The sequence below is a fragment of the Anoplolepis gracilipes genome, chromosome 5 (assembly GCF_047496725.1).
Source record: "Anoplolepis gracilipes chromosome 5, ASM4749672v1, whole genome shotgun sequence".
Lineage (NCBI taxonomy): Eukaryota > Metazoa > Arthropoda > Insecta > Hymenoptera > Formicidae > Anoplolepis > Anoplolepis gracilipes.
Window position 1 is genome coordinate 13006110 of NC_132974.1, and position 24875 is coordinate 13030984.

The 24875-nt window shown below is 34.5% G+C and overlaps 5 protein-coding genes across 11 annotated transcripts in view; 3 read left to right on the forward strand and 2 right to left on the reverse strand.

Moving 5' to 3' along the window:
- The window catches only part of Snap25 (Synaptosomal-associated protein 25kDa), a 39973-nt gene extending 37037 nt beyond the window's left edge, over window positions 1-2936 (forward strand). For all 3 annotated transcript variants that reach the window (XM_072892939.1, XM_072892934.1, XM_072892938.1), the window contains exon 7: window positions 894-2936. In XM_072892939.1, the coding sequence (XP_072749040.1) occupies window positions 894-956 (63 nt within the window). In that variant the 3' untranslated portion in view covers window positions 957-2936. The remainder of the gene's footprint in view (window positions 1-893) is intronic.
- Window positions 2937-7865: 4929 nt separating this feature from the next.
- Rpa-70 (replication protein A 70) lies at window positions 7866-12625 on the reverse strand. The gene is made up of 13 exons (XM_072892930.1): window positions 12450-12625; window positions 12332-12379; window positions 11664-11875; window positions 11428-11585; window positions 11211-11301; window positions 10950-11112; window positions 10643-10847; window positions 10162-10274; window positions 9919-10085; window positions 9295-9532; window positions 8820-8903; window positions 8539-8733; window positions 7866-8368 (listed from the first exon to the last, which is right to left on the reverse strand). Exons 1-13 carry the CDS (start codon window positions 12477-12479, stop codon window positions 8246-8248), a joined length of 1827 nt encoding a protein of 608 aa, XP_072749031.1. The 5' UTR covers window positions 12480-12625; the 3' UTR covers window positions 7866-8245.
- Window positions 12626-13090: 465 nt separating this feature from the next.
- P32 (complement C1q binding protein P32) lies at window positions 13091-15560 on the forward strand. The gene is made up of 5 exons (XM_072892035.1): window positions 13091-13420; window positions 14219-14369; window positions 14452-14654; window positions 14881-14969; window positions 15365-15560. Exons 1-5 carry the CDS (start codon window positions 13195-13197, stop codon window positions 15512-15514), a joined length of 819 nt encoding a protein of 272 aa, XP_072748136.1. The 5' UTR covers window positions 13091-13194; the 3' UTR covers window positions 15515-15560.
- A 576-nt stretch (window positions 15561-16136) lies between these two features.
- Rab19 (RAS oncogene family member Rab19) lies at window positions 16137-20286 on the forward strand. 2 transcript variants are annotated; one of them, XM_072892038.1, is made up of 5 exons: window positions 16137-16559; window positions 17033-17117; window positions 17374-17472; window positions 17565-17722; window positions 20178-20286. In XM_072892038.1, exons 1-5 carry the CDS (start codon window positions 16341-16343, stop codon window positions 20205-20207), a joined length of 591 nt encoding a protein of 196 aa, XP_072748139.1. In that variant the 5' UTR covers window positions 16137-16340; the 3' UTR covers window positions 20208-20286. The 2 variants fall into 2 exon arrangements, with proteins under 2 accessions (XP_072748139.1, XP_072748138.1); XM_072892037.1 differs by lacking the exon at window positions 20178-20286 and adding an exon at window positions 17800-18097 and having other exon boundaries at window positions 16150-16559.
- Hmgs (hydroxymethylglutaryl-CoA synthase) lies at window positions 20128-23693 on the reverse strand. 4 transcript variants are annotated; one of them, XM_072892033.1, is made up of 2 exons: window positions 22954-23693; window positions 20128-22811 (listed from the first exon to the last, which is right to left on the reverse strand). In XM_072892033.1, exon 2 carries the CDS (start codon window positions 22739-22741, stop codon window positions 21371-21373), a length of 1371 nt encoding a protein of 456 aa, XP_072748134.1. In that variant the 5' UTR covers window positions 22742-22811; window positions 22954-23693; the 3' UTR covers window positions 20128-21370. The 4 variants fall into 4 exon arrangements, with proteins under 4 accessions (XP_072748134.1, XP_072748135.1, XP_072748132.1 ...); XM_072892034.1 differs by having other exon boundaries at window positions 22950-23693; XM_072892031.1 differs by having other exon boundaries at window positions 20128-22833; window positions 22954-23692.
- Window positions 23694-24875: the final 1182 nt, after the last annotated feature.

The following is a 24875-nucleotide window of genomic DNA, read 5'->3' on the forward strand; positions in this document are numbered from 1 at the left end:
GTGGTTTGAAAACGGTACTTCTATTAATGATAAATAAACGGATCTAAAGATCGAATTTCTTCTCGATCGATGAATTTGATATCATCGAGAGACAAGGAAAGCATTAGTGTAGACCGAGATTATCGAGCGATGGAGCATCGCACTGAGATGTGTCATCTCACTCGCGTACACATTGTCAAAACGCTCGTCACGTGTTGTCATCCTCGTTGTGATTGTCACGAATGAGCGCCGCCGTCGACGACGGCGACGACGAATCGCCTCTCGTTGATCCCTTTGAACCCTGTGTTAAAACCGTTCTCGATGCTTACGCCCCGACGCTCCCCGACGAGGTCGATCGGGTTAACACGCTTGACACGAAGAGCGAATTTCGTCGTCTTCCGGATTTCGCGCGGCACTGCGCGGATTTCGGACAAAAAAAAGAAACATTTATATGATCGTGTCGAATTTAATTGTCACGATCACTGTCACCAAACACGTAAGAAGATTTGAGAAATATTCGTTTCTAGATTTTCGTAGAGAGCCACAATCTCTTGAAAACCACACGCGAATGTACAATATAACACCTACTTTGACAGAATAAGAATTAATCTGTCAAATTAATTCCAGCGAATATAGCTTAGAATATATTAATTGAAAATTATATTTTTGCGATAAATAAAATTAATGTCTTACGATTGAAAAAGACATTTCATTAATTAAATTGACACTCTACGAAAATCTTGGACGATTCTTTCCCAGGTTCCTCTAACAATAAGAAATCATCTGCAATATATCAGAGTCCGCGGAAATGATGACATTTCGCGATTCCCGGCCTCGATTTATATCGACATTGGTCCTTGACAGTTCGCGTATACGACATTGCGTTTTTGTTTTTCTTGTTCTTTGACACGCAGGGCGAGTCGAACGAGACGAGGATACAGGTGGCCAACGAGCGAGCCCATCAGCTACTCAAGTAAGCGGCCATACTCTCTGTCGACCACCCCGTCGGCCGCCACGAGCATCACTACCATCACCCTCCACCACTACCACCACCACCGACAACAACAACAACAACAACAACAACAACAACAACAACAATACAAGAACAACAACACCGACACCACCAACAATCTCAGCACAATTTACACTCGACAGTCCACTCGATTGTTGCAAACGGTTTATCTTATTCACGTTATTCCGTTCGTTGTCTCTTCATTCGCGTCTGAAAAAAAAAAAAGAAAAAATAATAAGCTTGATGAAAACAAGCTTAAGAAATATACTTAATGTTGCCGAAATACTTAACCCTAAACTTGATTAAGTGTTGTAAAAAAAACGTAGTTCTGTTTCCTTGTTAATCAGAATTGTTTTTTTTTTTTTTTTTTACTTTAATTTTAAAATAGAAATCGTGTGGATTGTACGCATTTAAGTACACTTTGAGGAACAATGTTTAAAAGTTGCGGTAATGTAAATGGATTTTTGATGTTTCTTAGACGATTTTTATTTGTGTTATCGGAAGTGTTTCTTTTAAATTGCGGAATTTTTTAACCGTAATAGCGATTCGTTTACAAATGATGCAGCTCAAGAAAAACTTGTGTAAAAAATAAACGCTGAATTTGTTGTCATATTGATGAGTACTGTTGTATATATATTTATATTTCCTTTGAATTTTATTTCCTTAGTTTCTGCTGCAAGTTTAGGGTTAACGCGAAATTCAAATGTCGCGAGATCGAGTCGTAGATTTGGAGATTAAATTTGATTTTTTATTTGAAATTCAAGTATTCCAATGTAATTTTTTTAAGCTTAGCATCCGAGGAAATCCTGGTGTAACTTTCCACCGAATATTATATTTCACAACCGTTTGTTATATAATCATAAATGAAATTTAATCTCCGAAGAACGGGCTCTTTTGATTTTTTACGATAGCGGCGATGATTTGCTGATGAAGCCTCGTGGATTCAAAGCGAATCGCTTAAAGTTAAATATTAAAATATAGAATCTCTAATTTAAGACCAGAAGCTTCATTGTATCGATCATACAACAAAGTGCCGATGGAATTTTTCTCTAGCGTGGCAGAAATGTCGAGTATCGTATATATGGCAGAGCTGTGAAATTTAATCTCCGTTTTAAAAGCGAGCAGCTTCGTTCTTCGTCGGCAGGATTAACGTAAACTTTAACGGTAAAATTTAAATGAGAAAAAAATAAAAATAAATAAATAAATATATATATATATATATATATATATATATATATATATATATATATATACCTCGTTAGTTACACTTATATACGTCTGTACACGTACACCGTGTTGAAGATTAAATGCACACAAACAGTGCAGCAATTAATCAATTTTCCTCTCGGTTCAGTCAACTCTGGAGCGGAATTATATATATTGAAAAGACGATAAGGGAGAAACAGTACAAAAATCATTACACTTATCTCCCTTTGACAACAAAAAAGAAAAAAAATTCCTAATACTCTTGTACACGCAAGCTTTATTTATTATCTCTCGTTATATATTTATCGCTCTCCGATTATAAATTGCGCTCGAGAGCTATATTCAACGATAGCTGACACTTTATCTATACGCACGCGAGAAGAGCGACACACTTAATCTCCCTCTCTCGAATTTCCCCGAGTTCTCCCCGCGAAGAACCTCGTTGTTTTCCTTTCCCTTCCATGGCAAAAAAAAAAAAAAAAAAAAAAAGAAAAAAAAGAAGATGGATTACACAGGCACACATATACACGTACATTATTCCCGAACTCAATCTCGAGTAATTTCGAAAACGATTCGGAATTCTATTCCGGGTGTCCTACTCGGATCCGCGTGCGAGGAGCGCGCAAAGAAAGATCGGTGACACTTGGAGGAGGAAGGGAGTGGAATCGCGTGCGGAGGACGAAGGAGCACAGGATGAGGAAGAGAAAGAAGAATAAGAAGAAGAAGAAGAAGAAGAAGATGAAGAAAAATAAGAATATATCGAGACATAACCGAAGCAACGAAGAGAACGCGTTCAGCCATATACGATTAAATAGGAGTCGCTGAAGCTGTAGATAGAGCGAGGTCTTCTTTTTTCGTCGTTTTTAAAACTCGATTCACAACTCGACAACGTAGAGCGTAGGTGTTATCCCCGTTGGCCTTGCCTCCCCACCCACACCCCTCCCCAATTCTACCCTTTTGCGCCAATCGCGCCGAAATCACAGTAAGGTTTAACTCCAAAAAAAGAAAGATTGTACATTACTGTATTTACACGAGGGCGACGTACCTACCTTGTTAAATCGTACAACGAGGAGAGGAGGAGAAGAAGCCTGTCGCGGCTCGAGAATCGATATCCGTCGGAGTCCCTTGATCGTCCTGTAGTGAATATCCCTGAATTATTCCGCCGTGATCCTGGCGTACCCTTATTACCCAAGTGGGGCAGTAAAAAACGTTTTTACGTAGCGAACGCGTTCTTGTTATTACCCGATACTTGACGAATATACGTCTCCAGGTTTGAGAGACATTTCTTGACAATTTTGTAAACTATTAATCCGCTAATTCACCGTAAACTTAGCCGTCCTAGTAATTTCAGGTCAGAGTTCTTGCATCCCCGCGGTTGTCGTAACGCGATTTTTTGCTATCCTCTTTAGCTGCACGCATGTTGGAAATATACAAAGAGGATCGATTTATTGCTCGACAACGACGAGAGGGAAGTCAATAATCATTAATCAACGTAGGCGGTTTTTTTCTACGATGTCTCTATTTTAAACTTCGAAGGAAATGATAAGTCGTAAAATAATGGATATCGATCTCTCTCGAGCGGCGCGGCCAAAATAAAGATTGAGCACAAATAATTGCATAGCCTTTTCGATTTTGCTTGTCCTTTGCTTTCTCTCGAAGAAGGAAGAAAAATGCCCTTTCGCGGACGTTTCGCCGGACGAACATGTGTTTTAAAAGGAGTGAAAGGGTTCGCGAGAATTTGAGAGAGAGAGAGAGAGAGAGAGAGAGAGAGCGAAAAATAAAATTTGAATGCCTGTATGTGAGAGAAAGAGAGAGATTGTGCCACGATTGTGCGAGATCATTAGGCCTATAGTGATCACTTATGTCGAGAAAAATTTTAAATATTTCTAAATAGATGACGTATATACACAGGGGTGTCTCATTTCTATCTTATTATTCCATTAATGACAGATTCTTTGGTCAATTTGGAATGGATTTTTCTTCGAAAATCTTCAAGACACTTTCCCAATAATTGTCATATATATCGTAATTATATATTCTTTGATTAATCGAGCGGAATTTTAATTTACTACAAAGATATAAAAAGAAGTTTCCGCGAACGATAAAATCCTGGATTTTTCGAAGAAAAATCGATCCCGAATCGAGCAACTGAAATCTATAGTTTAAGAAATAACGCGATTCAAAAGCGGAACGGTCGGTATACATACGTCATTTATTTGCACATATATATATATATATATATATATTTGTGCAAATGTATACACAGCCGTGTAGAGAGCGAGCGCGGTGAGCCCTTTCTTAAATAGCTCCTGGTAGAACAAGAGTCGAGTGTTGCAAAAAATGGCTACTCTAATCAAGCGAGAGAGTGAGAGAGAAAGAGTATCTTTATTACATATTATATATATATATATTATAAATAAACAAACGAGTACATAGATATAAATATATATATACATATAAATATATAAATACGGGATCGAGCAATATTGTACTTGTTACTTCGTCGTTACTGTTTATCACCGCGTATTGCGAGATTAAGTACTTATTTTACGAGTATTGTCCAAACTCCATTTGGGGTTTTCCCCTTTCTTTAGCCCTCTCCCTACCTACCCGATCCTCCCAAACGATTAAGTCATATCGATTCTACAGGTCTATGTGGTAACGCGTACATCTAATCACACACACACATACACACACACACACACACACACACACAGAAATAATGTATAGACAGGGGCAATTAGGTAAATAGATAGGTAGACGAGTAGAGATACACATGATAATTTAAAAAACTAACGGAAGGAGAGGAGAACGAGGTAAGAAAGAGTGCGTATGTTTGTATATGTGAGAAAAAAAACAGATCGCGCGAACGAGAGAATAAAAAGAGAGGGGTGGGGGGTGGGGGAGGGGGGCGATGCGAGTGCATGAAGAGTGGGAAAAAAATCCGGAAGTTACGAAATAAAAATTACCGCTTTTTGTAAAAGAGCGCACAGAGTATTTCTGGGACTGTCGAAAACGTCTTTGCATCAGCGACTGGTGACAAATTGAAACAAAGCGATGAGAGAGGGTTTGTTTCAATACACAACTCTTTTGTACTTCGAGTAATTGTTAATATTTAGAATTGTTTAATTTTTTTTATTGATATATCTGATTCTAAGGATAAGACGGAAAAATTTATTAGTCCAATTAATTTTAGTCACAGATTGAATTAACGTTATTTTAATTTTTAATTAATTAATTGAACACTTTCTGTCAATGATCTTTAATGATGCAAAAAATATTTTTATTTTTTAAAATACATTAAAAATATATTTATAATAAAGTATCTACTCTCTCCAGGGAATTTTTTTTATATCGCAAAAGCAAAAAATTCTTATGGAATTTTATCGAGCCTCAGGGAATTTAAAAAAAAAATCCGTCTCTTAAGAGAACAAAAACTGTAACTTTGTCTTTATATTGCGTTCGGCAATCCAATCAATCAGCCATAGCAATCAATCAACGGTATATTCATACATCCGTGTATACTCGTGAGTTTACACAACCTTTGTAATTCTTGGCAATAAAAGCACGCAAATGCTTTAATGAAAGAGTTTTGTTTTTCTGCTGCGATATTGAAAAACAGGCGCAATAAATAAATTCATTTCAAAGTTGCCTCTAATTTTATCTGAAAGTTTGAGTACAATTTTGAAAATTAAAGAATTTACAAAAAATTGAGATATCCTATTTAATAAAAATAATCTAATCAATATAATGTAGTATAACGATATCGCTTGTCGATTTGACAGTAGAGAAGATCTTTGTAGCTGAACATTGGACAAATCCAGAAATACTCTGTACACGAATATGGAATAATTCCATACCTCCTAAGCGACAATTGTACCTTGATGTTTACGTTTATAGCGGAGCTCGAAAGAGCTCTAGGAACTGCCGGCAATGTGATATGCGGCCTCGATTTGTGACTAGAGGCGTTATACTTTTGGGAATCGACGCGGTGGCACGAGATCGAATTCAATTTCTATTTCCGATGAATTTTCAAATTAAATATGATCTCACACACACAACATTCTTCTTTATCAATTATACACACACATTTATGTTTTTCCCTTTTAACATCGTTAGTATCGATGATCTTAAAATAATCTTTAAGTAAAGGTAGTATATACTTGTAGCTTTTACCATCAAGAGATCCATTCTCAGTGATCCTTGATCTTAAAGAATTCCTAGACGATTAAAGAAAATCGATCTAAAGATTCTAAAATATGTCGACATTGGAACTCGTTCCGTCGATCGGTTCCTACTTTGGAGAAACGAGGTGTGAGGTGCCACCTCTTCGTGTACTTAGCGAGAAAATGCGAGTGCGAGAGACAAATACACTTGGGACCACCGTGCAGAGACGTGCAGGGTGTCGTCTTCGAGGCACTCGAAGCTCGAATCCGAAATAATAAAGAACGAAGGCGACGAATAAAACTGATGCGAGAGATGATACGAGAGCGAGGAGATCGCGGCGCATGGAAAATGTTACACATTTGTAAACTGTAAAGTTATTGATTTAATAAGAGAGCAGGGAAAAGAGACGGGACGAGACCAGCTTCTCTCTCTTTTTAGTACCGATTATAATGTCGCTAGATGTATTTACCGATACCGTCGTATAAAAAAAAAAAAGAGGGAAAAAAAGTCTCTCTCCTCGGCGGTATCATTATAACACAAATGCCTGTGTATTTTACTTCTTGGCAAATAATAAACCATCAAATATTGTACGTCGCTCACGACACATTTTTCCTCAGGATCCGTTACATTTTTTTTTTTTTAAAGTAGATAGTTTATGAATCCGAAGAGTCTTAAAAAATTGAGCCAATCTGTCAATCAAACTTATAGAATCAAGAATTCAAATTTAATAATCTACGTCATCAAAAATGCACGTAATCAAGGATTTACGATATATCAAGGTGATGAATCTATGCTATCAACGATTAAAAAATCAATGGAATAAGATTTTTTATAAATTAAAATTTTCATACATATTTACGGTATAATAAATTCCAATAAATCTTAGATACTATATGCAATCGAATTTAGTTTGAAAAATTTGCGTAAAAATGAATTTAAGCATAAATATGATAGAATTGAACTACATGATATGAAAAATATTTAAAAAATTATTTTCTGGTTCAACCAGATGCTACATAAGAGATAAACTCTTGCTGATTTTTGGTTCTTCAATATCTTTCAATAAATCAAATCGAAATCCCGAGACGCGAATCCGATTCAGCAACTGCAATAAATGAATGAATGAGCCGTCCTCGGTATTTAAAATCGATCAATTTCATGACAAGCTGTTACGTCTCATTGTCTGGTAAGGACTCGCTTTGTGTTCACACGATTCTATCGTGCTTGACCTCGAACAAACACGTGTCGCAAGGTTTATTCACGGCATAGTGAATGCAGTCAGATATACTGTATTTGATGTCTTAATCTTATAGTAAATATTACATAATTGTTTTGTGTCAAAAATAATTCTGAAAAAAATTTAGAATTCTATTTTTTTTTTTTTTTTTTTATAAATAAGAAATTTTATAAGCAAGAAAAAAAGAAGAGTAATATTTATATATTGAAATTTTTAAGATGAGCATCATTTACAGTTCAGATAATTAAAAAAACAGACTACATATATGTATAAATTAGAACTTTATTTTATAAGACGTGCTGTAAATAAAATAAACAAGATCGTGCAGCACTCATAATACATAAACTCTAAACATTTTTGGAAAATGATATTGACAATTGATTAATATTAATAAACAAAAATTAGAGGGGCCCTTAGAAATTAAATACGATATTAGAATGATGTAATTCAACTTATGATACACTTTTACATATTTTTTCACTTACATGTTGAAGATGTTTTATCGCATAATAGAAATGAAATAAACAGTTGTCTGTATAAAAATATAGACTGGTAATATTAAAGGTTATCGTACGTTATACGTACAAACTTGAAAAATATAAACTCATTTTGATAAACTTATTTTTATACGCATGAAATCTTATTCAGTTGGACTCCAATTTCTCGATATGCACCAGCTTAGAAACTCTATCTATCAGATGTGTCAGATGAGTTTTGTAATTTAACGGAGCGACCGATGCGCAGGTGTGTCTCACTCTCATTTCATCCTGTAAAAGGTAAAAAATTGTCAGGAAATTGAAAATCAAATATGCTTGTCCTATATAATGAAATATTAGATTGTCAATATTACAGAAAGTGGAAAAAAAATTTGCTGTATAAATTAGACCTGTTGAAAGTAATATTGCTAATATGATAAAACACATTCTGAATCACTTACCTGAAAAACTTCCGATCTCGCCCTCAAACTGAATGTGAATCTCTTGAAGCTCGCCTCGCCGAATTTTTGCATGTAGGCGTCATTATCGTTCTCCTTTAATTCTCCTAATTCTTGCGCCGACATGCCCAAAATCTTTTCAGCATCTTCATTGAAAGCAGTTATCCATCGACTGCCTGTCGCATCTGCTATGTTCATCTATGAGAATCATTAAGAAATGTTAAATAATGAAATAGATTTCTAAAATATCTTCAAATAACAAATAAAAAATATGTAATACATACACTTGCCAGCAAGCGATACGCAAAATTCGGATAGTCCCTATTACATTTCTCGCATCTGAATATTCCGGTAGATTGATCAATTAACTAAAATTGAATAGCCTTTTATAGTAATAAATTATAATTTATATAATAAATTTAATATATTTGTCATACACAGTTAATATAGTTGAAGTTAATAGAATTAAGTATAATATAATTTCTTCAAGAAATATTTATCCTTTTTTTCATTTACTATACCATATGATATAACACTTATATAAAATATTGTAATAACAGTGAAAAAATGCTATTTAAATTACTCTTCTTTCAAAAAATAGAATTTTTACTCTCTAAAATTAGTTATTTTGTTGATTTTATAACTATATTATCAGTTCATATAAAAAATATATGAAATATGTTGGAGAAAAAGATAAGAATGTCTGCTCTATAAGATTATTTATAAATTATTTTAAATATATCTCATACGTAGACTCACTTTCTTCTTGCAACTTTCTATAGGACATGCCTTGTAAATAGAATTTTCCACACGAATTAAATTAATAGTAGCGACCACTGTATAAGCATCTGGGATATTTAATTTCTCTCCTAACCGCGCTTCAGTTGCCTCCTGGAAAGTGTACAATGGCGAGTTGAAATCACCACCACCACCACCTGCTTTAGACAGTGACTTGGCATTCTCCGAATGCCCGACTGTAGTATACCATCCGCGCAATCTGAAATATGCATTGTAGAATGTGCAATGTATTATATAAAAATTATTATTCTTATAATTATATCTATTTCTTAATCTATACTCTATTTTTAAAACTGTTATAAGAACAATACATATTATCTATGAAAAGATTAAGGAATGAATTGAGATGAATCACAAGATGTAATTAATTAATATTAATTATTATTAAAAATTATAGAATAAAGTGACTGAACTGTGAGTGAATAAAAACTTCTAACTTATTTAATAGAAAATAAGACTATTTTCCAGTTAACATTGAATCTATTAAAATAGATTAAAAACTGTGATAAAGTCTAAAAAAGTTTATTTAAATTAGCAAAAAATTATCACTAAAGAAATTTATTTATAATTTATTTACATGCGTACCTATGTGCTTCCGGTAAATCCGGATCCTTTTCGAGTACAGATGAATTTAAAAGGGACAAATTTTTTCCACCATTAAACTCTCCAATGCGCGCTCCTTTAATGGCTATGATGGGATTATTAGAACCATCAAAATCTTCGGCCTGTTTTCCCCAAAGGGTGACACATACCTGACATAAAAAGAAAATTATTTATTGATTCGTAATGACAAAATGTTAAAATGTGCTTTGTCAATAAATTGCTTACCATTGCATTGCTGTCATCGACAATATTGACGTCTCTCTTTACAAGTTCTCGACCAGTACTTCGCTGTACAATATGTTGCACATCGTTAAATGTCGTAACAACACCCAAGACATCTATTACAAACACAACAGCATTATATACACAGCGTTACAATTTCCAAATTAGTCGACAGTCGTGTATCAATCTTATTTTATTTCATTTTAACTATATCATTTAATATCATATATTCTAGAAACTCTTTATAAAATAGGATTATCGATTAATATTTAAGTAATTTTGTGGCAAAAATAACGGGAAAAGATTGAAACAGATATAAACGGGAAATATAAACAATTATATAAATTATACAAAAATGATTGAAGATCAGAATATATTTTTAAAAATCGAATTGATTTTCGAAATAACATAGATATTAATATTTAAAATTTTATTATTTTTAATTTAATAAAATTAATTTAATTAAATGCTATAAACATATTACCTATTATATCATTCTTCTCTTTATTTTCCACTTCACTTATGGAAGAAAAGTTGAACTGCAGTGTTGGTATGTCTTCACTGTTTTCGTGGCATGGCACAATCTCTGTATCATTAGTCATTGTCATTTCATAATCATTCTTCAATGAGTTGAACTGTTTGTTCGCCGCCTTCAGGGCGCATCGTGAGATATAGTATACGTTTCCAATCTGCATAAATAAAACGTTCCACGTGTATAACTCAATTCTTTATATAAAAAAAAAAAAAAAAAGATTTGTCGCCGATTTTAGTTGCGCGAAATATGTGCGTACCTCTATCATATCGTAGAATTTATCACACATATCTCTAAACGCGGTGCACCGAATTTCGCCACTCTCGTCGATTAGATCCATAGAGAATAATTTACCCTCTCCACGAGAGTTGCTCCATGTCCTGATTGCAGATTTATTGGTCACACGAACCTTAATTACCCATCTATAAATGCAAATAATCATTAATTTTTTTTTCTTTACACAACATTTTTATATCTCTATAAATATATTTTAATATATATATTGAATTTTTTTTCATACCTGTTTTGGTAGGGACTTAATGCTGCAATTGGTGTAGTACATATATCAGAAGAGCCATAATTATCTGAAGTATTTTTCTGAGCTGAACCATCTATTACAAACAAGACAGATTTTGTATTTAATAACAAAAATGTGTCACAAAGATAAAATATAATTAAATTATTCCTGAATATAATTGACAAAATAGTAGTACTTATTAACTAATAAGTGTACTTACTAGTTTGACGAGTAGTTTGATGAGTAGTTTTGGATGTATCAGATGTAGTTGAATCAGCATCTGATTTAGTACTCTCTATGTTAGTTGGATCACCTATTCTATGTCCAACTGTGCTGCCAGGAACTATCACCTCAATACCCATTAATAGCATTACACGCCTAATAAAATGAATAGAAACATATACTTAACTTTTACTACTTATGCATTTTAATGTGTAAAATATAGATGATAAGTACTTTTCCTTGCCACCATTGTTCACCGAAGACATATGATAGTTTGTTACTTTGCAGATTGCATATTCAGTCAAAATATTTTCTTCTATCAGGTTATTTAATTGAGTGGCCAACATCGTAAATGAATTGAATCTCTGTCCATCAGAGACAAGTAATCTATATCGATCAGTAATGGTACCATCTTTGTTGACAGAATTTGGTAGCTTTTTATAGCCCTGTAAAATCACATTTAATACTAAGATCATATTCCCAAATAATTATAAAACTGCATATGTCTAAAGTATCAATTTTTAAAAACAAATTTTTAAGACTAAAGGTAAAGCGTTATATGCTTCTTTTGGTTCATGAATTACAAAACAAACTATAAAATCTGAATTATAAACATAAATGTTATTTTTATATAGTTGAGTCGAGCCAGCAGAATCATGATGCGATTAGGCTTCTGTTGTTCTTACAAGAGAATTATACGCTTCTTGTAAAAGCATATAATTCTCTTGTAAGAACAGAGGCCTAATCGCATAATGATTCTGCTGACTCGATTCAACTATACAAAAATGACGTTTATGTTCATAATACAGATTTTACAGTTTGTTTTATAATTCGCGAACCAAAAGTCAAAATATCAAGCTCTGTCAAATTGTTCATTACATCCATTTAATAGTTATACTTACCAACATTTGAAGTATCGGTTTTCCGACATCTACGCCTCTCATGATTTTCTGAAATGACCGAATTTCACAATTAGAGACAATATTATACGCAATAACGATTCAACTCCGACAAACTTACTTCTAATGATCCTTCTGTTAGCTTGTACATGATTGTGGATTTTTCGGTCTCGACAATTGTTGACCTTCGACGTCTCCTTTTTGCGTTTCTCGATGGCCGAATTTCAGTAATGTATGCTCTGATCTTCCCGCCGAAGTCAATGATTATCAAACAAACGATTGACCCGATTGACAAGTTGCGTTCCACAACTCCCTGTAAGAGGTTCGTTTTCTTAAGGCCTATCCATATGAAAAGACCACTTTCGTAATTATTTTGAGGGATCAGAAGACACCTAATCCTAATAACTTAAAGCCCGTATCAAATTATGCATTAAAGGATTAATAAAAAAATAAAATTTTCGATCCTTTTATTTTAATTAATTAAACTCCAATGTGCGTGCGTGCGTGATGCAGGCTTTAAGAATGTTATATTTATCGTACGAGTTTGTCGGACGTAACGAATGGCTATCGAATAAAGAATTCTCGAAGAACTTTCCATTTGACAGCCAATCATATGACATTGACGTTTATACATGCTTGCTGAAAACGTCCCTCTGATTGGTCAATCGCTTTCGTAGTCGCACTCCATGTAAATCCGCTCGAATAGAGGACGTTTCGCGCCGGAAATCGCGCGTGCCTCCGAACCGGAAGTCAGATCAACGACAGCCGCGTGACGCAATCATCTCGTTCTCTGGTGCCGCTGCTGATCATCGCGTTCTCTCCTCCAGTTTGTATCGTTTCATCGCTGTGTTAGATTTCTTGTCAACATGAACGGCATCGTGAGGAGCGCGATACGCGCCTCGGCTCTACGCGGCGTGCTCTCGGCATCGACGACGACGACGACGTCGTCATCCGCTGTCGCCGGTCAACCCGCCAGGGCGCTGTGGAACATGTGCGAGAGTCGGCGAACCGCCGAAATCGCACCGCTCGTATCCTCGTTCAAATTGCATGACTTCCGCGGCCGTAGGTGCTACAGCAGATCGCATACAAAAGGTATCGATTTGCCTACGAAGATGTCGTCGGATAAATCAAACGTTTATCGAAGGGTCTTGGAGACACTCGGACGGTCGTCCATGTTTACCGCGTTGCGAATAAAAATTTTTGACTTGCAACATAAATGTATAAATTGGATCAAGATATGATTTAAATCGATCAACAATTTATAAATTAAATTATAGAATTAGTTCTTTATATCTTCCTAGAAAAAGTAATCCACGATTGTTATAATATTTACTGTTTCTTTTTTAATGTATTTATTTATAATTGTTGGCTAGTTTTTGGATGTTTTTCCAATCTTCTTTCATTATTTTTAAAATTTAAATTTGCTTTGTGGGCTATAAAATTTTATCAAATTTAAATATGATTAAAATACTGTCTCAATAAGTATATGTTTAGTTTGTTTAATACAGAAATATATCTATAAATTTTATTTTAATGTAATAATTTATAATAACAATTTATAAATTAAATTATAGAATTAGTTCTGTATATCTTCCTAGAAAAAGTAATCCACGATTGTTATAATATTTACTGTCTCTTTTTTAATGTATTCATAATTGTTGATTAGTATTTTAGATGTTTTTCTTTCATTATTTTTAAAATTAAATTTGTTTTGTGGGCTATAAAATTTAATCATATTTAAATATGATAAAAATACTGTTAATTAATATTAGTATTCATTTATTTTGTTTAATACAAAAATATCTAAATTTTATGTTACATGATACTCATGTCACATTGATTAGAAATATTTAGGTATATTCATTTTTTATTAATTATGTTCTTTATCAGCGGAGAAAGAATTAGTGGAATTTCTTGCGGAGGAAATAGTAGCAGAGAAAAAGGCACAAAAGTTAAAGACAATTCCAACAACATTAGATGGATTTACAGTATCCCTTAATGGTGCAGAGGTCAATCTTGAAAAAAAAGATGGCACTGATAGGTAAAACTTTTTACTACATTTGATATATATATACATATTAGATTTAAACTATAGATTTAATACTTATACTATTTTTCCTTAGCATTCATATTTCCTTCAATGTGAATCATACAGTGGATGCCGACGCTGAAGGAGAGGTTGATCCTCGTCAAGATAATGTAGAGATAGGTGAAATGAAGAGCAAGCCAACATTCACAGTAGATATAATCAGGGGCAATCAGACTTTGGGCTTTACGTGTTCCTTTAACAGTCAACCTGGCGCATCAGGTGCTGATGATAGTTACAGTATGTATATCTGCTGTAATAACTTTTTTTATTCCAAAGTGTTGAGTACAGGATGGCTTTTGTTTTGGTTATCTTGATAATTAATCTTTGGTATATAAAGACACTTTCATTGTATATTATATCATGATTTTATATCACTGATAAAATGTTGAAAGTGTAACACTTTAATTTATTATATTTCTTAATTTCCTTGATTTTAATTATATACTTATATATTTTATTATAGATGATATATTTGGCATCGATGAAATTACGTTGTACGAGGGAGAACACAGTGAGAGAGTGTACTCTGTAGCTGGTGAGATCCTCGATGGTGTAAGTATTATTATTCTAATTTCTAATATGAGACATCTACTCTTTAATAACAGATTTATATTCTAATATAATTGTTATTAATAATTAAATATATTAATAATCAATTCTATATAATAATAAATATTACTCAATATTGAATCACATGTTGAACACAAAGCGCCACATGACTATCATTTTATTTATAAATCTTTAAACAAAAGATGTTCTTCTAAAATTAGAGATCATAATCTCTTTTTATGATGTATTAAAATAATAGTATGTTTTAACTCTTCAATTGCTATTAGCATCTTTCATTAATTGTCTTTAATAATGCTAGTCTTAACATTTCTATAGCCATTTATAATAGAATAAATCAGATAATTGAATTATTGAGTAAAGCTCTACTTATTTTCCAGTATCTGTATGATCTACTGATGAACTATCTTGAGGAGAAAGGCATCTCGAACGAGTTTGCAGATAAGCTGATCGATTTAAGTACATCCTATGAGCACACGGCATATGTCAGTTTGTTGGAGGGCTTGTCAAAGTTTACATCGGGAAAGTAATTCTAGGACTTTAATGTTAAAACATTTCTTGCGATTGATATAATAGTTGTATCCTTAAGAATTGTTAAATAAACATGTATTGATATTCAAAAGAAATATAAAAATAATACAAAAATACATTAAAATACATGATAATATGATTTTCACTTAATGTGAAGAAAAAATAAAATTTTGTTTCACATAAATTAAAACAGTATTATATAAAATATTAGATGTAAATGTATGTACATTTCACAGAATTGTGTAGCTATAAGTATCTTTGTTCCTTCAGGTTTCACTTTATTTAATGACAGTGCATAAAATGAAAGTACCGTACGTAAAAAGTAATTTAGAACATACACTGAAAGTATGTGACTGCTCTTTGTTTTAACATCCTGAGATGTGTAAAAAAGAAGTTAATTAAAATCTCTTACAGCGTACATTTTTATTATTAAATTATTAATAAGTAATATATTCCATGAATGACTAGTTACATAGATTTTATCATTGGATTTAATTTTTTAAAGATCTATGGAAGGGAAAAGCCCTTTTTTTAGAAGTTCTAAAAATACATATATAAATATAAAAAAAAAAGCAATCGAGGAGAGGAAAAGAAAGGAGAAAAGAGGGGTGACGAGTTCCAGGATTCGCCGCTGACGCGAGTCGGCAGCGGGGCGGAAAGATGGACCAAGATGGACGCGATGAGACGTAATTAGGTGAAGGAAAGCTCGCGGAGGCGAGCGAGTGACGACGTAGAGGGTGAGCCGCGACGGAGTGGTAGAGTCCCGAATGCCCGTCCACCGTGATCGTCGTCGTCGTCGTCATCGAGACGCGTGGCCTGACGAGAATGTCGTGTCGCGATCCCGACAATCTGATGGTGAACAAAAGCGACGACGACGAGAGATTCGACTACCTGTTCAAGATAGTGCTGATCGGCGACTGTGGCACGGGCAAGACCTGCGTGGTCCAGCGTTTCAGGTCCGGCACGTTCGTCGAACGTCATGGCAACACCATCGGCGTCGACTTCACCATGAAGACCGTCCTCATAGACGGCAAGAGAGTCAAGGTGCGAGACCAGGTTTTAACCTCGAATCATCCCTAGATATGGTGTCCGATGGATGATCCGTCAGTTGCTTTCTTCTTGTCATCGTTTTTTTGGCGGGAAAAGAAAACAATTTTGCATAAACAGAACTGTTGGAACTATCTTGTTTAATTTCATTTGTAAACATGTTTCTGAGTCAAAAAGAATGTTTTTAAATTATGTAAACGGAAATCAATTTGCTATGGATGTTTGTAGACAAATCCTAAATATACTATTTTAGGTTCTGAAGTCAAATATCTTTTAAGATCTTTAGTAATATTTATCTGCCTTGAAATGTTAAAAAAATGATTTCTTGCAATGTACATGAAATATCTTTGTAATTAATCAGTATAGTGTATATCTAATAAACTATAATCCATAGATAAAACATAATTTTAATAGATTTGTTTTTATTAGAATTCAATAATTGTTGAAGTTTGATCTTCTGTTATTGACAGCTACAAATTTGGGATACTGCGGGACAAGAGAGATTCCGAACAATAACTCAGAGTTATTATAGGTGTGCAAATGGAGTAATTGTAGGTATGTAAACAGCATTGTAATATATATATAACTACACAAAACATGTAGTTTTTTTATTTGTATATAAAAAAAATCTTTATGAAAATTTATACAAATTTTTATAATTATTTTGATAAATAATTAATGAGAATGATGTTATACATATATTTTTGTTGACGATAGAATTTGAATTTTTTCCCCTTTTAATAACTTTAGCTCTATTATTGAAAAACAAAGCTTGTAACATTTTCTTAAAAATGTTTTGTCAATATTTTAGTTTACGATATTACAAAGCGATCGACATTTTTAAGTTTGCAACGTTGGGTGGAAGAAGTCCGGAGATATTCGTCGTCACATGTACTATTAGTATTAGTCGGTATGATCATTTTACATGCATTACAACATATTTTCATTACTGTAATTACATATCTGTTATTATTCAGTTTTTACACACTTCTCGCTTTGCAGGTAACAAGTGCGACTTGGAAGATCTACGGGAAGTGAAAAAGGCAGAGGCTGAAGCTTTATGCGAATATCTGCCTGAAGTTTTGCACGTAGTGGAGACCTCAGCCAAAGATAACACAAATATAGACTCCATTTTTTTCTATCTGGCATCTGAACTTAAGGTAAATCTATCTTATATAATTTTGTTATAAATTAAATATATCTTTCTTTACTTATTGTGCCTAAATTACACTTTTAGAGACGATACGATAACCGTCAGATTAGTGCAAGCGAAGACGATGTAGTAAAACTTGGTCCTGGACGAGATTTATCTTCTTGTTCAGGCTGTTCAGGCTACAAAATCTTTTGAACCTTTTTTTTCAACGACGCGCATGTTTCTGGATAACTGAGATATTCATGAAACAACACACGTCCTAGTGATAAGATAAAAGGCAGTCAACGATGTAAATGTACTATCTGTTGATAAGTTTTATTTCAAATTTTATACACAATTTTACTGTAACTCTAAATTAAACTACAAAATTTTTTAATCAACGTATGCCAAAGGATTGTTTGCACATGGAAAATATTGTGTAAACTTTTTATAAAAATTTCACTGCCTTTTATCCTATATGTATAGCTGCATACAAATTAACATATCTCCAGAAACTAGAACACTCAATGTCGGTCTATCAATATAGAAAAAAAAAGTTTATATACCAAATTGAAGATATTCTTCTTTCAATTGCACAGAATAGAATGGACATTGACTCTTCTAGTCCCGAAAGATATGAATCTCATGATAAAGATATCCTTAAAATAGGATAGCTCATTTTTGCTTTAAAAGCTTATTGTTCTAAAAAGAGCACGTTTGTATATTTTTATATTCGATATAACAAACACAGGTACAAATTTATACACATGCACATACATACTAAAATATCACAAATGCTGTGGCGACCTGAAGAGATGCTAGATATCCTTGTGCCTTAAAAATTCGTAGTAAACCTCACACATTTTCGTATAATAAGCGCACAAAAAACATAAGCGAAGTGCAATCGAAAAGATTATGGGAGATTTTCATTGTGAGTGGTAACTCATTTTCTTCTCTTCTTTTCTTTATTTATTTTATTTATTTATTCGCGTGAATGTGTGTTGTGGCAAATGCGAAGATTTAACTTCTCGGTCGCCGAACATCCATTCGAATAACAAAGTTGTAAATACTAATCCTTAGTCGTACATTCTCAGCACGTTTTACGCTGAGAGACTACTTGTCTCATTCTTAGCCTCGGATCAATTTAAGTGATTGCACTTGGCATTAAAAGTGCATCGAGAATACAGATATAGAAAGTGTCTCGTGACTAAATACAATTGTGTTATTTATGAATGAACAAATATAAGGAATCTCTGTAATAGCATTTATACACAAAAAAATCATTGTAATATATTTTTTAAAATACTTACATCGCACATAAAAAAAGTGTATAAGTGCATATTATAATACTCATTGCGAATCAGAATTTTTATTTTATATAAAAGTAATGTACGTAATCAAGGACGTAAATCTCCATTATCTTGCGCGCAAATGTTGCCAGAAACGTACGAAAAGTGTTCTCACAATTTAAGATCTTTGTTAATTTACATAAGCGTATACATATCTCTTTCTCTCATTATATAGATCTGTAGATCCTTTGATATAAAAATATTTCTCCAAAATACAACAAGCAATACATTCTTCCATTGCACTGTTAATTAGATAAAATTATTATTTGAATTATGTGCACAAAAAATTGTGAAATAAATTTATATTGCATCATAATATTATATTATAATTTTGTGCCGAAATAATATATAAAATAATGATATAAAGAAAATTGTCATAGAAAATAATTAAATCTTTATTATATTATAAATGATATAACTGGTACATATATTTTTCGCTAAAAAAAATACATGCAGTATAATTGCTTTGTTGTAATTTTGACGACGGACTCTATTATATTGATATTGCGTTTGGTACATTTGAAACATTGTGTATATCATACTGTTGAAATTCTATAATTTGTAACAAATAAAGCATTTTTTGTACTTGTTGCAAGTCTTTCTTGATCGCTGTCAATCAATCAATTAGTTTCAACCACGCATTAATAAATATTGCACGATTGATTCCACAAAAATCATTTATACTATTTCACACATAAGCGATAATTCTCGATAAATTACACGTTGAAAAGATATTTATCACAAGTGAGCAGAGATTCTAATTGTCGATTTTTGAGATATTTTTTGAGCAGAGAATCAATTAATTTTTATTTACACGTCAACTCTCATTTCAGAGTCTCAGTTTCTTTATTGTATTCAAGGTATCGATAGTTATCAATATTATGACTTGGCTGATACGAGAATATACATTAATATTTCAGAAAATTATTTATTTTAGTGTAAACGAACATGCTATATATGACTAGCATATACGTATATAAATAACATTGTAAGGCCATACATCATAACTTATAAATATAAGGCCGTATATATACACACATTGTGTAAAACTCTCAGTATATATATATATAGAATACTAACTATAATAATAATATTTATTTGGTTTTATTGCGTTAAGGTAATATTTCATTGCAGATTCAACAAGCGTATAAAATATACAAATAACAGGCGATAAACGAGGTAGAGAAGACAATTCAACCTGACATATTCATGTGTACAGATATTTCAAAAGATTGAGCGCAGATAAAAAAAAACAAATTGACATATAAATATATAAATAAAAAAAAATTAATCTCCTTTTAATGAATGATTATTATTATTGTATATATAACACATATGTATATATTATTTAGTAAAATTAAGTTTAATTAATCTGCTTTATATTATCTGCTTGAGTAGCTACATTATAAGCCTTAAATATCAAAATGTCAATAGTGTATCAAAGATGAAACAACATTCTGCTAGCAGCTTACTTGTATGTTTATACATTTTACAATTTAAATGAGCTAAAAATAGCATACAAGCACATAAATGTATAAAAATTTTTCGAATCTATTATCTCTCTCTCTTTCTCTCTCTCTCTCTCTCTCTCTCTCTCTCTCTCTCTCTCTCTCTCTCTCTCTCTCTCTCTCTCTCTCTCTCTCTCTCTCTCTCTCCCCCTCTCTCTATTGTATATAAGAACAGTCTGTATAAGGCACTTTCTATGTCAATGCAAATTTGCCTTTGATTTAACAAAAAAGTATAAATATTAACAAACTACAACATGATAGGTAACTTCGGCGAATTATAGATTATATATTTGAAAGTATATTCGCGTATAATTGACGATGTAAGGAACGATTGATATTTTTGCGTAAACGTTACGCTGCATAATTAGCGAACTAGATGCGCGAATAATTTTGTTGGTCAATATTTTCCATTACATAAAGAAGCGCCTAAGAGATTCTTTTATTAACGCCTTGTTCTACGCGCGACATATATATATATAAAACAAGCTCTGCATTAATTACATTTTTTAAAAATATTACATGATCTACTGCTATATCAATTTGGAAATATTAAATAATAGATTAATATAAATAATAGATTCACATCTTAATGCAAATATTGACGGCGATAAAAATAATATATATGTATCAGGAAGACTCGAGATTGGATAAATTTTTGATACGACGGTATTTCTCACCCAATAGTATTATACGATTATTGTTACAGCAATTAGAATTTGTATAATCAAGTGAAACCTTGTGCCTTTTTACTTTATACATACTTTTGGGAAGAAAATTGACTATAAATAACCCTAAACCTTGAAGTCTAATATGCCGTTTTCATACTCTCTTATAAGTCCTCCTGTATTTTTCGTCCACCTGGGTCAAGTAATACGTTCCTGAAAACATGTCGTCTATACTACTCTCCGGAGTGAATGGCACAACGTGACAATTTTGTTCCCTCGACGTCAACACCCTGGTATAGTCCGCCGGAGAGAGGCAGTGACGTCCCTCCAATTGCGGCTTGACATAAGAGAGAGCGCCGATGATCTTGGACAGGCCGGAACCGTCCCGCGTGTCTCTCGTCACCGTCAACGAGTACATGCTGGAGCAGAAGCCCGATCCGTAGGAGAATATACCGATCTTACTGCCGGCCAATTCACTAATCGGCTTCGATATGAGTAACGACACTAAACCGGAGTAGACCGACGGTGTGTACATATTTCCAACTTGACTCGATATCAGTAGACTAGGTCGAGTCTTTTGCTCAAAGTCAGCCTTACTCAGTTGCATGAAGACTTTCTCGACGTCCCGATCGAAGTAGGTGTCCTCGAGTTTGGCGGTATGGAAGTTCATCGCGTCCTTGTAGTGGTCGCAGACCTGATCCTTCGGTGTGTTGAGAAAATCGACGAAAGCCAATCGGGCGAAGGACTTCTGTACGAGTTTGCAGTAAGGTGAGTGGAAGAGGAACGCGTCAAAGTTGGCCAATGTCACGGGAGACCCGCCAGAGAGACCCTTCGCCCTGGCCTTGTCGCAGTACAGTTGATAACAGCTATCCAGGGCGCTCAAGTAGCACTGAATCGACAGCTTGCCATCGACGACTGGGTACTCGGAGCGCAGATTCGGCTTGTAGAAGTCGTACGCGTGCCGCATGCAGGACGCACGTAGACCTCGATCGAACACGAGGGGCGCGTCCGGACCCACCAGGATGGCGATCGCGCCCGCGCCGCCGGTAGGTCTGGCGCTGCCCGCTTCGTACACGGCGTTGTCGGCCGCGACGACCAGGGCGAGCCTGCCGTCCCAGGCGCTGCTCTCCACCCAGGCGATGGAGTTGAAGAGAGCGGCGGTGCCGCCGTAGCAGGCGTTGGTAGTGTCCGCGCCCTCGATGTCGGTGCAGCCATGCGGCTCGAACAGCTGCATCAGGATGGACTTGACTGACTTGCTCTTGTCGAGGATCGTCTCGGTCCCTACTTCCAGTCTACCGATATCCCGCGGCTCGATCCCGTGTCGCTCCAGGAGTCGATGGGTCACGGTCAGGCAGAGCGAGTTGATGTCCTCGCGATCATTGCAGAAACCCATCCGCGACTGGCCAAGACCGACCGTGTACTTGCCCGCGGAAACACCATCGTATACCTCCAGCTCCGTCTGCTCCACGTACTGCGCCGGAAAGTACACCTCCAGTGCCCGGATACCGACGTCCTTTGGCCACATCTTAATTGAATCCTCGGAAATCCTTAAATTGATGTCGCTTTCTCCCTTGTAAGGATGTTTATCTAATCACCTTGAAAGGGACAAGCGAGTGCCTGTCAAGTAGGAGTTGAATTAACCGTTGTATGTACGTACTCAGAGTACGCGACACACAAATTTCAAGGGGAATCAGGACAGTTCCTGACTTTTCGAAGTCACGTAATGTACATACGTACGTATACAACTCCTTGAACAGAGTGTCCGCTTGGTCAAGTCGTCGTCGCTTGATATGAGAAGAGACACACAGGCGTGCGTGCGTGCGTTCACGCGCGTGCGCGGACGCGTCGTATTCAGGTTAGAAGTGAAACTCGGGACTCGGAGAAAATTCCGGTCGTTCGCCGCTTAACTGCCGTCGAGCGACTTTCGATTGCGTGCTTTGAAGCTCGTCTTCCGTTCGGTTAAGTCGGCCGGTCGGTCAGCGCGAGGCTCGTGGGTTTGTCGTCGCTCGCGTCCGATCACGTGGTCACGTAATGTCAACACGTGTTACCGTTCACGACCGAGCTCTCGCGAGCGAATGCGTCTGCCGCGCGCTCACGCCGCGTCTTATGTCAGCGTGTTGGAGCTTTGGAATGACAGGGAGGGGGGGGGAGAGGGGAAAGCGGGAGAGGGAGCTGCAGGAGGCAAGAGAAGGGCAAGGTTCACGGCTGGGCTGGCGGAATATCTTGACGAATTTCTGTCCCGCCGATGCGTCTCGTATACACATTAGATTCACCGCTGAGTTTGCATGACAATCCGTGCGACTCTTTACTGTCAAATTCGTTAATAATTGAACCGGATATGTATGATAGACGACGATGACGCGCTAAGATTCGCTCGACTTCAATTGAATGGCCCACAAACACACTACACGCACGCACGCACGCACGCATGTAATATGCGCGCGCGTATTTCCGACGTTCTCCCGACGCGACGACGGATTGATTAGACTGGATTAGCGGGTCATTATAGGTCGTGATGAATAATGTACAAATTCATGCTATCTTCCCACCACCATCATTCTAAATATTACGACATTAGAAATAAAAAATTGTGTAAACATTTTTTTTTCTCAGAAAGTATCTTTCATAAATTAGGTTTTTTTTCTTATTTTTATTTATACACATATTTCTTTGCCACATAATGTAAATAGTTAATTAATAAAATATTTCAAAATTTTCCCCCTTTTTATTATTTCGCATCAATAGATTTACTTGCATTTCTTCAAAGAAAAGGATTCCTTAATATATATGTAGTGTCAATCGAAATTTTTTTTAACTACTTATTTAAAACAATTTATCACGAACAAAACAAGTAACTTTTAATATATTTTAATGTCATAATTCAGTGACTATAGAAAAAAGATCAATTTTTCGTCTATCAAGAAAAATGCTTTTTTTCATACAATGAATATCAAAATACAACATATGTTCCTAAAAGACGTCAAAAAAACTTAATAGCTCTTACCTCTCTTATCTTATCTTTTAAACATCTTTAAAATGGCTTTTGACATCTGTATTTGTACTAGGTATGATTTATACATCGAAAGATTAAAGGATAAAATCTTTAATGAGTTTTTCGATGCATTTGATTTTTTCTACGAAGAAAATCTAGTTTGTTTTTAAAACAAATATATTATATGCTTTATTTGTTCCTTCAGTAAGATAATAAATTTATTTTACAATGAGTCATATCGCAAAAATAAAGATTTAAAGTGACAAACAAAATTTAAACGGTAACTTTTATTGGTCGCCGATAATTCGCTTATCACTCGCACTTGCCTACGGTTTATAGAAAACAATGTCATAACTTTAGCCAAAGGAAAAAAATTCGTAGATAAAACTCTTTCTGATTTTTTTCCTAAAAATTACATAATGTTTTTTGGAATAAAATAAATAGTAATGTAATTCTTTGTAGAGAAATGCCTGCGTTTCTTTCTTTTTTTTTTTTTTTTTGGAATCGGATCTTCGGGATACAATGTAATACATAGCCATATATGATAATCCTGACTTCATTCCTTTTTGTAATTTAAAAAAATTAGATTTTTAATAAGATCGATAACAAAACGCATTTCAAGCTCACGTTTCTTACAAAATCGTATTTGTATTCATATGTTCAGTCG

Bases quoted from the DNA above. Each gene is read 5' to 3' on its own strand.
- P32 (XM_072892035.1), top strand. From the start codon at position 13,195: ATGAACGGCATCGTGAGGAGCGCGATACGCGCCTCGGCTCTACGCGGC. The intron at 14,370-14,451 runs GTAAAACTTTTT...ATTTTTCCTTAG, and splicing joins AAAAAAGATGGCACTGATAG to CATTCATATTTCCTTCAATG. The intron at 14,655-14,880 runs GTATGTATATCT...ATTTTATTATAG, and splicing joins AGGTGCTGATGATAGTTACA to ATGATATATTTGGCATCGAT.
- Hmgs (XM_072892033.1), bottom strand. From the start codon at position 22,741: ATGTGGCCAAAGGACGTCGGTATCCGGGCACTGGAGGTGTACTTTCCG.
- Rab19 (XM_072892037.1), top strand. From the start codon at position 16,341: ATGTCGTGTCGCGATCCCGACAATCTGATGGTGAACAAAAGCGACGAC. The intron at 16,560-17,032 runs GTGCGAGACCAG...TGTTATTGACAG, and splicing joins TAGACGGCAAGAGAGTCAAG to CTACAAATTTGGGATACTGC. The intron at 17,118-17,373 runs GTATGTAAACAG...TCAATATTTTAG, and splicing joins TGCAAATGGAGTAATTGTAG to TTTACGATATTACAAAGCGA.
- Rpa-70 (XM_072892930.1), bottom strand. From the start codon at position 12,479: ATGTACAAGCTAACAGAAGGATCATTAGAA. The intron at 10,086-10,161 runs GTAAGCAATTTA...TTTTTATGTCAG, and splicing joins TCGATGACAGCAATGCAATG to GTATGTGTCACCCTTTGGGG. The intron at 8,734-8,819 runs GTATGTATTACA...TGATTCTCATAG, and splicing joins CGTATCGCTTGCTGGCAAGT to ATGAACATAGCAGATGCGAC.